This window comes from Mesocricetus auratus, unplaced genomic scaffold (genome assembly GCF_017639785.1).
Source record: "Mesocricetus auratus isolate SY011 unplaced genomic scaffold, BCM_Maur_2.0 Super-Scaffold_100022, whole genome shotgun sequence".
NCBI lineage: Eukaryota > Metazoa > Chordata > Mammalia > Rodentia > Cricetidae > Mesocricetus > Mesocricetus auratus.
Genome location: NW_024429203.1, coordinates 15,991,580 through 16,004,197, shown reverse-complemented (window position 1 = coordinate 16,004,197; position 12,618 = coordinate 15,991,580). Strand labels below are relative to the sequence as shown.

Sequence of the window (12,618 nt, the reverse complement as noted above, 5' to 3'; positions counted from 1 at the left end):
TTCATCGCTCTGAGTTGCCAGCAGAGGAGACCTAGCCAATTCCTTCCCACCAACAACACTTTTTTTCCAGGCATAATTTATAGCACTGGGGTGAATTTGTTTCCAAAAGATGAATATCACACTATCAGCAACAGCTGCCTCTCATTTTTATTTGTTTTTAAATCTAACTCAAAGTCCAATTCTCTATACACATCCGAAGCTGTAAATCCTGAGGCGACTGATTACTTGATTTAGTAAACAGGTTATATTATATAATGCCACTAAAGAGGGGCCTTACGACACCACCTGCAGGTGGCTTCTGGGAAGGAGCTGGACTGGAGTCAGTCGCAGGGGACAAGCCTTGTCTGAAGGAAAAGAAAGTGTGATGGAGCCAAGGTTGAGGCAGCTGCCTCTGAGGGCGAAGCTAAAGCCAGCCGGGTTACTAATGCAGCCTCCCTCCTAACTCACAGTGTTGTTCCAGCCTCCTGCAAGTCTGTCTAGACGTCAGAACCGCTGCTCCGGGCAGCTGTACAGAGAGGGGAAGGCTTTGGGCGTGCAGGTGGAGGAATGACCTAGGAGGCTAAGGTCCAGGAGAAGGAGGGTTCCCGGTTCGCCAGCCTCAGGACCCTCCCCCCTCCTCCACTTGCAAATGAAGTGGGGGAGGAAGAGGAATAGGGAACTGCAGACCCTCGGAGTGAAGCAGCAATCCGATTGGTGGCATTCCGGTCAGCAAGCTTGTACGGGATGCTAGTCCTGCAGGTGTTGGGGGGGGGGGGGGGCTTCTTTTATTCCGCAGTCCAAAAGGAAAAGTGACTTGCACAAGAAAGTCTATAGGTTGTAGAGCTTAGCCTTTTGGACCCTAAGCACAGGCTAGAGCCTGGGATTTAAGGGCTGAGGATGACCTTGTAAATCTCATTCAAATGGTTCTGCAGATTGGGAAATTGAGACTCAGACCTCCGTAGGCTCAACTTGTACCGAGCAAGGAAACCTAAGGAAAGAGGGAGGGAGGAGGGAGGGAGGGAGGGAGGGAGGAGAGAAGGAAGAGGGAGAGAGGAAACAGGGCTCCTAGAAGAGTCTCTGAGAGCTCTCTTAGCTCTCTTAACTGCTTATTCGATCACCCAGGACCACCCCAACACTACAAGGACGCATTGGACTCTGTAACTTCCCATGTTTTTCTGCTTAGGAAAAGTAGGTGGTAGCATTATAGAAAACCAGTCCCTGAAGGGGAGAGGGCACTCACTTCCCAGAACCAACCAGATGTGATGGTGTACATCTGCAATTCCAGAACTTACTCTAGAGGCCGAGGCAGAAGGATACGGAGTCCAAGGCTAGCCTGGGCTACCTAAGGAGACCCTTGTTCCAAAAATGAAGTATAAAAGAAAATGAATAAAACAAGACCGCAGGGGGAGGAGGAGGGGGTGTCACAGATGAAGACACAGAGCCATCAGGTCAAGGGTGGAAGTACAACCCCCCCCACCCGTCCTTATGCCAGCCACCTGCCCGGTTTCCAGTCTGAAGCAGAGGAACAAGACAGGGAGGGGCCAGAGCAAATTTGGCATTTCCTTCCTTCTCCTACCTCAGCACCGGATTCGAGGATACAATTTAGTCCCAGCTAGGGTCAGGGGCCAGGAACAAATGCTGTCAGGCCAGCTGGCCAGACAGTTTCCAATTAGACTTTGTTTCTCATCCTGAAGGCCTTGAGCCTCCAACCCCTACACCCCTGCCCAATTACTGCCCAGCAGCATTAACCCCTTGGTGCCCCGGGCCGTTAATGGAATGTTAATTGGTCTAATGGGTTTCATGTCAACAAGTCCTAATGAGCTCCTTCTAACGAGCTTGGCGATTTTTTTTTCTAAGCCTGTGTTTGTCAACACTCTGGAGTTTGTGCTCCAGTCTGAGGGGCATCATGATACTGGCTCTGTGGAGCTGGTGCTAAGAAGGCAGGGAAGGGGGCACCCCTAGTCCACACGCTCCTGTCTCTCCTATGCCTGCCTTTGTGGCCCTAGTCCCTCACTTCCTCACTCGGCTCCGGCTCCGGGGCCTGCAAAATGGCACTTTGGGCTCCTTTGGATGACAGTAGCAGCCACACAAATTTCCTCCTCCTGGATGTCTCGTGAAGTTGAATGCTGTGTGGGATTTCCCCCACTCCGTAGCTGCCTGGTAATAAAGGGTTCAGCATTAAAGAGAAAAATCTCAAGCAGAGCTTACAGAGTGAGGAATTCTCCAGGGTAAATGTTCCTCAGAGCCCTCCGATTACCGCCTTGGCTCTGGTCCCTTGAATGCCCTGGTGTGGTGTCTGGTGACAGAAATGAGAGGGCCTCTGGACAGGACCAACAACCTCACAGGCCTGCTGGAAAAAAAAAACCTGGAGCCCTGAGCCCTGAACCCCGAGCCCTGAGCCCCAAGCCCTGAGCCCTGAACTGGGTCCTCTTTCTGCAGCCAAAGAAGCTGCATAGAGCAGGTTCAAGACCCCAACTGTTGCTGAAAGGACTCCCCCACATCCAGACCCTGAAGGATCCGTCAGATCCCCCACATTCCTCTCCAGGATGGGGTCCATGCCCTTGCAAGGGAGGGTCAAGCAGGATGGGGGTGGAGGGATTAAGGGTACAGCAAGCTTCCTGGGATGAGCATGGGGGTGGGGGTCTCATGGCAGCTGAGCTCCAGAGAGTCAAGTTTCCAGAAACTTCTGTGCTTCTTGTAGGAGCAGAGAGAGTAACTTAAGCCTCTTTTGAAAAGGCCTCCCTTTCTCTTGCAGAAGAAATCCTTAGAGGGCAATGGGCAGTGAGTGGCTGAGGGGCTTATGGTGACTTCAGAGAAGGGGAGGGGCCAGAGCCATCTGGGCTCCCTGCTGCCCAGCCTGGCAGGCTCAGCACTGAAAAATGTTTCTGCCTTGTGCATGGTTGATTCTAGGAACAGAGCACTCGTGACTATCCTTCCTGGCTCTGCCACAGACATTACTGAGGGTCGGGTCTCTTAACTGACCCTGCCTTCATTGGGGGATCCTGAGCAAAAGAGTGAGGATTATGACTTTTCTGACTAACCAAAATTCTCCTGAGTTTCTTTGAGTTTTCTCTGCCTTGACTTCACTATGATTTTCTCCTTTACGGAATGAAGTTACCAAAATACTCAAACCCAATGTTGAAAGAAACAGTTGCCACCCCGGGCATTGGTGGCGCATGCCTTTAATCCCAGCACTCGGGAGGCAGAGGCAGGCAGATCTCTGTGAGTTCGAGGCCAGCCTGGTCTACAGAGCAAGTTCCAGGACAGCCAAGGCTGTACAGTGAAACACTGTCTCGAAAATCCAAAAGAAGAAAAAAAAAGAAAAGAAAAAAAGAAACAATTGCTCCAACAGGCTGAGGAAAAACCTTCCTGGATTTTGCTCCAGCAGTGTCTCTGCCATGTCTGCCCTCTCCTGGAGATTTCTGGCATTGCAGCCCTTTCAGTCACTGAACAGCTAAGACTGGGCACTTTGCCAAGGAGTCTCACTCACAGTCTATCAGATGCCCCAAACCCTAGGTCCAGTCAAAGCTGCTTTATCTGGCAGAGCTCTTAACGACCCCCAAGATCTCTATTTCCTTATTTTCTGAGGTTTCAAAAGAGAGCTCATATACTCGTTTTGGGGGGACAGGAGGGTAGGGAAGCAGGGTCTCAGGATGTCGCCCTACAGGCCTGGAACTCACCATGTAGACTGCCCTCAGAACCTGCTGTGCCTCCCCGCCTCTGCTTCCCAAGCGCTGGGATTACAGATGCCTGCCACCACACCTGGCTGGCTCCCTTCAAGAGTCTTCATTTGGGATGTCTTTCTGATATCTCAAGAAATTTGCCTCTGGGCTAGGGATGTAGGTCAGCGGTGGAGCACATGCTCAGAACAACACAAAGTCCCGGGATCTCTAGCCCTGCAAAGGGGAAGGAGGAAGAGGAAGTAATCTGCCTCCGCCTTTTCCTTGTGGAATTCTCTCTAGTCTGCCCTTGCTTACTATGGCTGGCAACAGCCCACACAGAGCCTGGTGATGAAGACAAATCGTTATCCTTTTTCTGACAGGGGAGACAGGCTTTCCCACGCTGCTCTCTCCTAGGCTCCTATGCAAAGGATAGCATGCATCTCAATGCCCGTCATGGTGAAGTGGACGCAAGGCAAGCCCATGGCCTGTCCTCTGAGGCAGGTCTTGAGGGAGAGGTGTGCAGGCCTTGAAGCCAGGGTGATCACTCTGTCCAGGAAAAGCTGCCTGCGGCTCCCTGCCCTGTCATCCCCCCTGCCCCTCCCCCCCACACTCTACTTTCTTCTTTCCTGCCAAATTGTCGCCTCTTCTACCAACCACACTCCCTGTAGAGAAGACCTGGCCTCCTTCATCCATCCTGCCCCACTCCCGAGCTCCGGTCCCTGCACAGAGTTGATATGTGATAAGCATCTGTTGAATGAAACATGAATCCCCGCTGCTTTGCCTGTGTGCGCTTGAGGTCAAAGCGTGCCTGGTACTTCGGAGACTTGGGTCAGGCCAGGGTAGTCCTTTCTTTCCCTCCCTGAAAAGAGAGATAGTAACAACAACCACACGTGTACACACACACACACACACACACACACACACACACACACACACACACGCATGCACGGCACCCCCGAGATGCCTGTAAGTTGCTATAGACCTCGGGTATGTGGACATTTTGGAAGGTCCTGGGAAGAAGACTGGTGGAGGCAGCCCCCTCTCCAGGATGCAGTTTCCACCGCTCCATGTTCTTAGGGCTTGCCTGCCCCATGCTGTATCATCAACTAGCCTGTGAGAGTCTGGCTGTAAATATTTCAGAGCATGCACTGCAGCTCAGCATCTCTCCGGGCATTCTGTTTCCCGGGGTTGGCACTGCCAGGCCTGTCTCCACTTACAGACCACGGTCCAGTTCAAGGAGAAATTTTGAGGCCCCAAGGGGGATGTCCATTTGCTGATGATGGGGTGGCGTGGGGTGCAGTGGAACAGACCTGTAAAGCACACACACCTCTCATGGCCTGTCCCCGCCTGCGTAAGAGCCATTCTGGCTGTACATACTGGTGACTCTATGTCGAACCAAAATGGAAGCAAGTCTTGGTCACAGCACGCACCTAAGAAAACCAGGAAGTGATTAACGCTTTCCTGTTCTTTCCCTTCCCCAAAACCTCCATGCACATCACCTCTGGACTGGTCTTGAAGAGGGCAGATGGCCCATGTCCCTTGCTACCACCAGGGGGTGTGAGGAGCACACTTGGGAGGCTAGGTCTGGTGCTTGGAAGTTGGAGGCAGACGGGCTTCTGGCCTGGGCGAATGCTGATGGATGGTTTTCCCCGGTGCCTGGGAAGGGTTGAGGAGGGAGCGCCCTTGTCAAAGTGGGAGAGCTGACGTAGGCCTGCCACCAGCCGAGCTACCCCCGGCCTCCCCTCGCCAAGCAGGCCTGAGTTGATGCTGAACGAAGCGTCACTGCGGGGCACAGATTGTTTTGCATATCATTTGAATATTATTTCTTTTGTGTCAAAATAGCACAGCAAACCCCTCTCTACCTAGCCCCCTCCCACAGTTCTGACTTGTTCTCCTGAGGAACCTCCAGCCCCTGCATGGCCCATCAAATCCAGGCGTTCCAGGTGGGAGGGAACATGGAGCTCGTTGGTTCCTGAGTTGCCTGTCCTCTGTACTAATGGTGCGGGGCCCCTTTTCTTCTGCCCGCAGATCCTCCATGTGAATCAATCCCATGATGCAACATGCCTCCCCAGCCCCAGCTCTGACAATGATGGCCACGCAGAATGTCCCTCCCCCACCCTACCAGGACACCCCCCAGGTGAGTGTGCCAGGGAAGAGTGGGGAGGTGTGGCAGCCTTGTGAATCCATTGTGAGGGCGGAACTGGGGGGCTGGGGGGGGCCGCCTGGCAGCCCTGGGGAGGCTTCTCTGGAGAGTCTGGTCTGGTGAGTACAGATCTTGAAGAGTCATTGGACTTGACAAAACACCAGACTCGGAACACCGCCTGGGTTAATTCTGTCACCAGGACAGAGTTGTGATCATAGACCTGTCTGCTGCTCTCACCCTGCAGACACTGAAAAGTACAGCTAAAGCCCTTTGTCCTGCTCAGGGCAAAATCCACACTGGAGATGAGAGACAGCATGTGTGCAGCCTTCTTGAGAGTGTGCAGACTCCCCCACTTACTCCCGTACCGAACTCCCTTCCCCTGGTCTCTTGAGCCCTCACACCAGTGTCCAGCTGTCTGCCTGTTAGAAGAATCTCCTGGGGGCTCTGCTGGGCTTCCACCTAGGAAAAGCAGGATTCTTAGTCCCTGTCTTCACTTCCGCTCCCCCAGCTCCCAGCTCCCAGCTCTAGTTCAGTTCCATGTTCTTCTGAGACTCCTTCCCCGGTTGCCAAACCTGTGACCTTCAGCAGCAGTGTCTTCCCGCTACTTTGGGTCCCTCTGGGCTTTTTGCTTTAGTTTGCTATTTATTATTATTATTATTATTATTATTATTATTATTATTATTATTATTATTATTATTATGTTGCTGGAAGCTTCTGGCTGGAGTCCCTGAGACCCATCATCATTCCTTCTTGTCCCTATCTCAGGTGCCTCCCACCAGCCCTTGAGTCTCCGGAAGCCTGAGTTCTGGGGCTGTGCTTTCACGGGAGAGACCCTCACTTTTGGCCTCTGCCTGGTGTTCTCCTCCTTTCTCGAGGAGAAAGTCTGGCCAGTCCATACCAGTTCAACAATTATCTACTGGGCACACGTCATGGGGATTGCCCCCACGGGAGTGCTCGCTTGGCGGTTAACCGAGGGAAGCCCTCCATCTGTGCGGCTACGATCCTCTGACCTTCTCCATGCCTTGCACACCAGCATTTCAAACATGGTCCTCCTCGCAGGCCACATGGATGTGGAGACAAGGCAGAGGACTTTGTCCACATTAGGACCTGTGGCCTCTTGGTGCCCCAGCTTAGTGTGAGCCCAGAGCAGCTGTCCTGTGCGTAATGTCTGGGAAGCTGCCAGATGATGTGAGGCCACTTTGCTGACCACCTTTGACGCCTCTCCCCGAAAGTACGAAAGCACGTATCATCCGGTGACCATCCGGCACATGTCCTTGAGTCTCCTGGCTTGCTCCTTCTCTCGGTCTCTTCAACCTTAAGGAGTTGGGTGTGGATGGGGCTGTGGAAGAAGGGTTATGGAGTGGGTGGAGGAAGCAGGGGGAAGGTTTTCAAACGGAGGCTGCAGCAGCTTCTGGTCCATGGAAGAGGAGCTGCTTCATCTGGTGCTGGCCTTTAGAGCCGGACAGTCCCACAGGCCCCTTTCCCGTCCTTTAGGACCAGGGTGGCTCTCCACGTGAGCTTGGCTGCGAGCAGCTGGTCCCCCTGCCTTCCTCCCTCTCAGCTTTCAAGAGCTAACTCCAGCTTCTCAGGGGAGAACTCTGCTCTATTTCCCTTGTAATGTCATTATCCCAGGGAGCCAGCTGCTCTCTGACACGGCATCTTCGGGAAAAGCCTGGCCTTATAATAGGACGGTGGGTCAGGCACACAGGGGACTCATCTTAAACGGGGACTCGAAGGAAGCGAGACCCACTCTTCATTACCCCTTCAGGTCTAATCTTGTGACTTCTGTTCCCTGTGTGACACCACTCCATGTCACCTCCCCGGAAACCCAGTTTCTTTCCCAGGCAAGGAATGGACAGTCTCTGATATGGAGTCCCCAAAATGAGAAAGGGAGAGAGAAGCAGAGCCGCTCCTCCGAGACCCTTGCAATCGTTTTAATAATGTTCCCGTTGTGCTAAGGGCTAGCAATACTGAGCATAATCTATTCAAATGCACAGGAGAATGTCACTTTGGAAAATTAGGAATCTGCATTAAAAAATTCCCAAGCCCCGGACCTTCTTTATAATAAATTAGAATTTTTTTTTCTAGGCAAGTTCTTAACTTGGCAATTTTCATTTTGAAGTTTGGGGAATAAAGTTATTAAAAATGAGGGAGACTTTTTTTCCCTTTTCCATTTTAGTAGAGAAGCATTAATGGTTATGGCCCCATGCTATTTGGGCATAAGCCAAAGTGGTATGATGGCTAAGTGGCTTCTAGCCTCTCTGGGCTGTTTGAGTTTGTCTGGGGAAACTCTGTGACTTCTCATAAGGACATCATCCTGTTTATTATGCTCTAAAGACTGATTGTATATTTAGAAATTGCAACAACAACAACCCGGTAGAACCCTTCAAGCAGACGACTTCTCCAAGCGGCTTTCTGCTGAATTCTGTTGAAGCGGCAGCGCCCTCTAGTGTGTGGCTCCAATACCTCATACTCTGGTTTCTCTTTAGATCACTCTTCAGTATATTTTTTTACCTTTTTAAAAAACTGTGACATCTCAGTTCCAATGTGCTGTGTCTGTGCCCTTGATCCAGGAGATAGAGGTGGATTGTTCAAACTCAGAATTCTGTAAGGATTGGTTAATGAAAGTGTTGTCTACAGGAAGGTTGGCTATGAAGACGTATGGGCCCTCAGTTCAATGTGTCGTGTCCATTCCTTTATCATCGTTTCTGTTCTTATGCAACCCTGTCACAATGAGCCTGGCTATCACAGTCGCTGGGATTTTTACAGCCGCCACTACTACCCCAGAACTGCTGCCGACTTCCATGGACCTCTCAAAGTCATGTCCCTTTATTAAACATTCATAAAATGCCAGCGCTCTCACTCCAGAACTCTCGTGGTATCAACCACCCTGTGGCTCCTTCTAGCCATAGACCCTTCGTTCGCATGCTCTCTCCCCACCTCAGGAACACCTTGAAGCCTTCCTGTCTCTTGCCAGGCAGCATATGCCCATGCAGCCCACCATGCCAAGTTCTCCCCTCTGTAGCTCCACCAGCAACTGCAGGAAATGGATTTGCTAGTGAGGGCAACGGCTTCCCCACCCTTCCCAAACCCCGGGAAACCACAAGGCAGCAAGCCCCACCCTACTCTGCCTCAAACACAGACACATGCCTACTGTTCCATAAATGTTCTTGGTTTACAGGCAAGACACATATTTAAATCATCTGGTCTACTGGTGTAGATATTCAGTGTTTAATATTCTCTGTCTGCACATCTCCAACAAACCCCTGCTGCGTGAACACTTGACCGGGAAGCAGGAATCTTAGTGGACCCCTTTTCAGCTCTGGTGGACGTGACGCTCAGTGGGTAGGGGAGATCAGGAATAGATGGACAGGCAGGCAGCTGGGAGCTGACATTGAATGACATGACAGGACTTGCTCCGAAAGGGACTTGGGCAGTTTACTCAGAACTGCCTTCCTCATTCATCAGAGAGCGCAAGATGGCAAAATGAGAACTCAGGATCCAGGCTCAGCTGGGGACATTCCCTTCAGATGGAAGCCCCGTGAGGAAACAGAGTTCCATTGCTTTAGCCCTCTGCAACCCTCAGAGTAAAGAGAAACCGTGCTATATCGAGGGTCAAAGGGGTGCTTTCCCACCTTCCTGCAAGGGGGGGGGGGAGGTAAGACCAGGCAGAGACCAGCTACAAGGCATTCTCTCTTGCCCCAATACCCGGGGCTTCCCCTCTCTCTCCTGGCCCTGATGCTCCAAGCAGAACCAGGGGTGCATCAGGCCTGGGGAAGCTGGCTGGGCTTTGATCAGTCATTAGGATCCCCATGCTGGTTTCATTAACAAGGCAGAAGGGGGTGGATGGGGCCCCTGGCTGTGAATGGCCTCCATCCAGGCAGTGCAGCTGTGACGGGCAAGCAGGTTCAGATGTTGTCACACCCCTTTACATCCCTCTCATCTCTTTAAGGCCTGGAGCCCCCTGCCTTGCAGGGTCCTCTGCTCAGCTGCCTGTGAAACACATTCACTTTGCAGCACAGAGTTAATTCATCTGCTTTGAAAGTCCCCCTAAGCCTTTTCTGTAGCTATGATTGACAGTTCCCTCTGCCCCTGGGGGCAACACCCCAGGGACCATATGGGAGACCCATCTTCCTTCGATTTGACTCATCAAAACAGATTCTTTGTTTTGCTGTGGGCCTTTCTTCCCTTTATATCCAATGACCTTTCTCCCTGCCTGCTTGGGCCACCCATGCCTTTAGACCTGGATTCTTCATTGCCTAGAAGGCAGAAGCAAGCTTCAGGTCTAGCTGGGCCCTTTGTGCCCCTGCATAGGAGATGATGGACTAGCCCCAGGACTAGAAAGCCTGTGACGAGACAGGCTCGGGACCCGGTTTAGGATTTGTCTTTGATTAACTTACTACCTCAGTTCCTGTAGTTATCGGAAGCAGAGATCTTATTGTCTAACTTCTTGTCTCCAAGCAGGCAGGACAAGTGCCCTAAAGAGCTACAAAAATAGTTGGCGGTCCAAGGATGCAAAGCCTAAAATAAATCAGGGAGCAGGTGATCCAAGTCAGCAGCCGGGCTGAGAGCACTTGACATGTCCTCTCCTGTGCCACCTTTGAATTGATTCAGTGTCCCTGCGGCCTAGCAGGAGGGGCTGGGTGAGTAAGACCCCAGGACTCCTGTTGCCCTTGGAGTTGGTGGTCTGGAGAATAGGATGTCCACCAGAGCAGACACCCAGGCATCTTGGGGAAGCCCCTCACCCTGCTGCTGTATATTACACAAAGTCAGGCAGGTAATTTCAGCAATGATCTCCTCCATTCGCTCATCTTTTTAACAAATGCTGAGTGCTTCCTGCAGGCCTTGCCAACTGTGTGCTGCATATCAGAGGCGCAGAACTAGAGTTCCTGCCCCAGTGGGGCCTTAGTTTCCGTAGGGGTAAAGAGGAACTTCTGCCCTTCTTGCCCTGTAACCCGTGAACACTGTCGTAGGAACCTGGGATGGGGTTTCTCAGCATCTGCTCACTATGCATCTTCTGTGCATCTCCATGGCCCAGATGGGATTGCACTTTAATTACGTTTTTATTAGGAACACAATAGGCATATCAGATATGTTTTTCCAGCTAACACACACGGGCGCGCGCACGCGCGTGCGTGCGCGCACACACACACACACACACACACACACACACACACACACACACACACACACCCCAATCAGACTCTGTTAGGCTTCCTAAAGGGCCTATTGGAAATCACTGGCTGGCTTAGGACTGTGACAGTAGTAAGGGATCCTCTGGAAATAAACGGGAAGGAGGGGAGTGATCACACCCCCCAAAACTATACAGAGTTGGGAAGTGTGAGACAGGGTTTCTCTCCCTTTCCTGGCCTCTGTTGTAGCTTCTTGTCAGTGATGCCCCAGGTATGCAGTCAGGGGGAGAGAGCAACTGATAAGACTTGCTTTGGTAACCAACCCAGTGCTTATAAAGCTGTGTGTAATGAATTAATTAGTCCAGGACACCACACACACACATTGCACAGCACCCTAACTCTCTGGCTGGCTCAGGGATCCTGGTGGAGGGGCTCAGGCCTTTTGTCCCAGAAGCCCCTCACTGTCAAGTGCTGTCCCGATTCTGTCACTGCCTCCTCTCCGTAGTGTGACTGCAGACATTTTGAGGAACCCTCTGTAGCATTTTGTTTGTCGGGAGCCTTTCAACTAGCACTCACCCATTCTGTCCTCCATTCAGTTGTTTTTCATTTTTCGAGACAGGGTTTCTCTGTATTGTTTTGGAGCCTGTCCTGGAACTCACTCGCTGGGTAGACAGGCTTGGTCTCGAACTCACAGGGATCCACCTGCCTCTGCCTCCCGAGTGCTGGGATTAAAGGCGTGCGCCACCAATGCCCGGCATCCATTCAGCTGTTTAACAACGCGCTAGAGCCAGGAAAGCTATTCACCCAAAGACTTTGAGACTGGATACAAATACAGAGGAGGCAGAGGTCCTGCGGAGTGGGGAGAAATGAATGGATTCTTGGGAGAGTCAGGACTCCAGCTCCTTCCTACAGAGGCAGCCAGGGGAACCATCAGACATGTTCAGGCAGCCCAGAGCACTGGGGTATGAGGGGCAAGAGTGTAGAGAAGAGTGCTGGTCCCCTTGCTGGGGTTCAGTGAACTGACCCGGCTTAGAGCACTCTGAGAACATCATTTCCCTCTCCAACACTGGTCATGCCCGATGCTGTCTCCCACCTGTTCTGCCCAAAGCTGCTCTTTACCAAATGACTTCAAGCTCTGACCCTCTCCCAGGCAGGTCTTTGGATTGTATACTGGATGCTAGGGAAAGGAACCCATGCTGGCTTTTTCCTGCACTAGAAGGAGTTGCCAGTTGCTGCCCTGAGCCTTTGCAACCCTTACTGGGTGAGCTAGAGCCACTCAGAACCTGTGGGGCTCCATTAGGACTGCCCGTCCTGACTTTCTCTGGCCAGGTCTAGGACTCAGAGGAGGAGGGGATTGTGTCTTAGAAGTGTCCTGCTGAGAAGGTACAGGTACGGGTCGATCAAGGTTTGTAGCAAGGAACCTGAAAAAGACATATGATCAAAGGGCCACAAGAGCAATACACTATGGTGAGGAAACCCAGAAGGTATGGGCCCTGGGGCCTCTCAGAAGGTACGGCAGAGTCGGGCATGGATTCTGGGGAAGACTGGCAAAAGAAAACATCAACAGTGCTTAGTGGCCCAAGGCTATAGCTCATGGGTAAAGCACTTGCTTAGCATGCACAAGGCCGTGGGTTCCATCCCCGGCACTACAAGATCCCAGAAAGTGCTATGAAACAGTCAGCCAAGCACCCAGTCTTTGCCA

General features: G+C 51.9%; 1 protein-coding gene across 6 annotated transcripts in view; it reads left to right on the top strand.

Moving 5' to 3' along the window:
• Positions 1-12,618, top strand: part of Pknox2 (PBX/knotted 1 homeobox 2) — a 262,847-nt gene that overhangs the window by 182,023 nt on the left and 68,206 nt on the right. For all 6 annotated transcript variants that reach the window (XM_040730298.1, XM_040730295.1, XM_040730299.1 and 3 more), the window contains one exon: positions 5,670-5,778. In XM_040730298.1, the coding sequence (XP_040586232.1) occupies positions 5,692-5,778 (87 nt within the window). In that variant the 5' untranslated portion in view covers positions 5,670-5,691. The remainder of the gene's footprint in view (positions 1-5,669; positions 5,779-12,618) is intronic.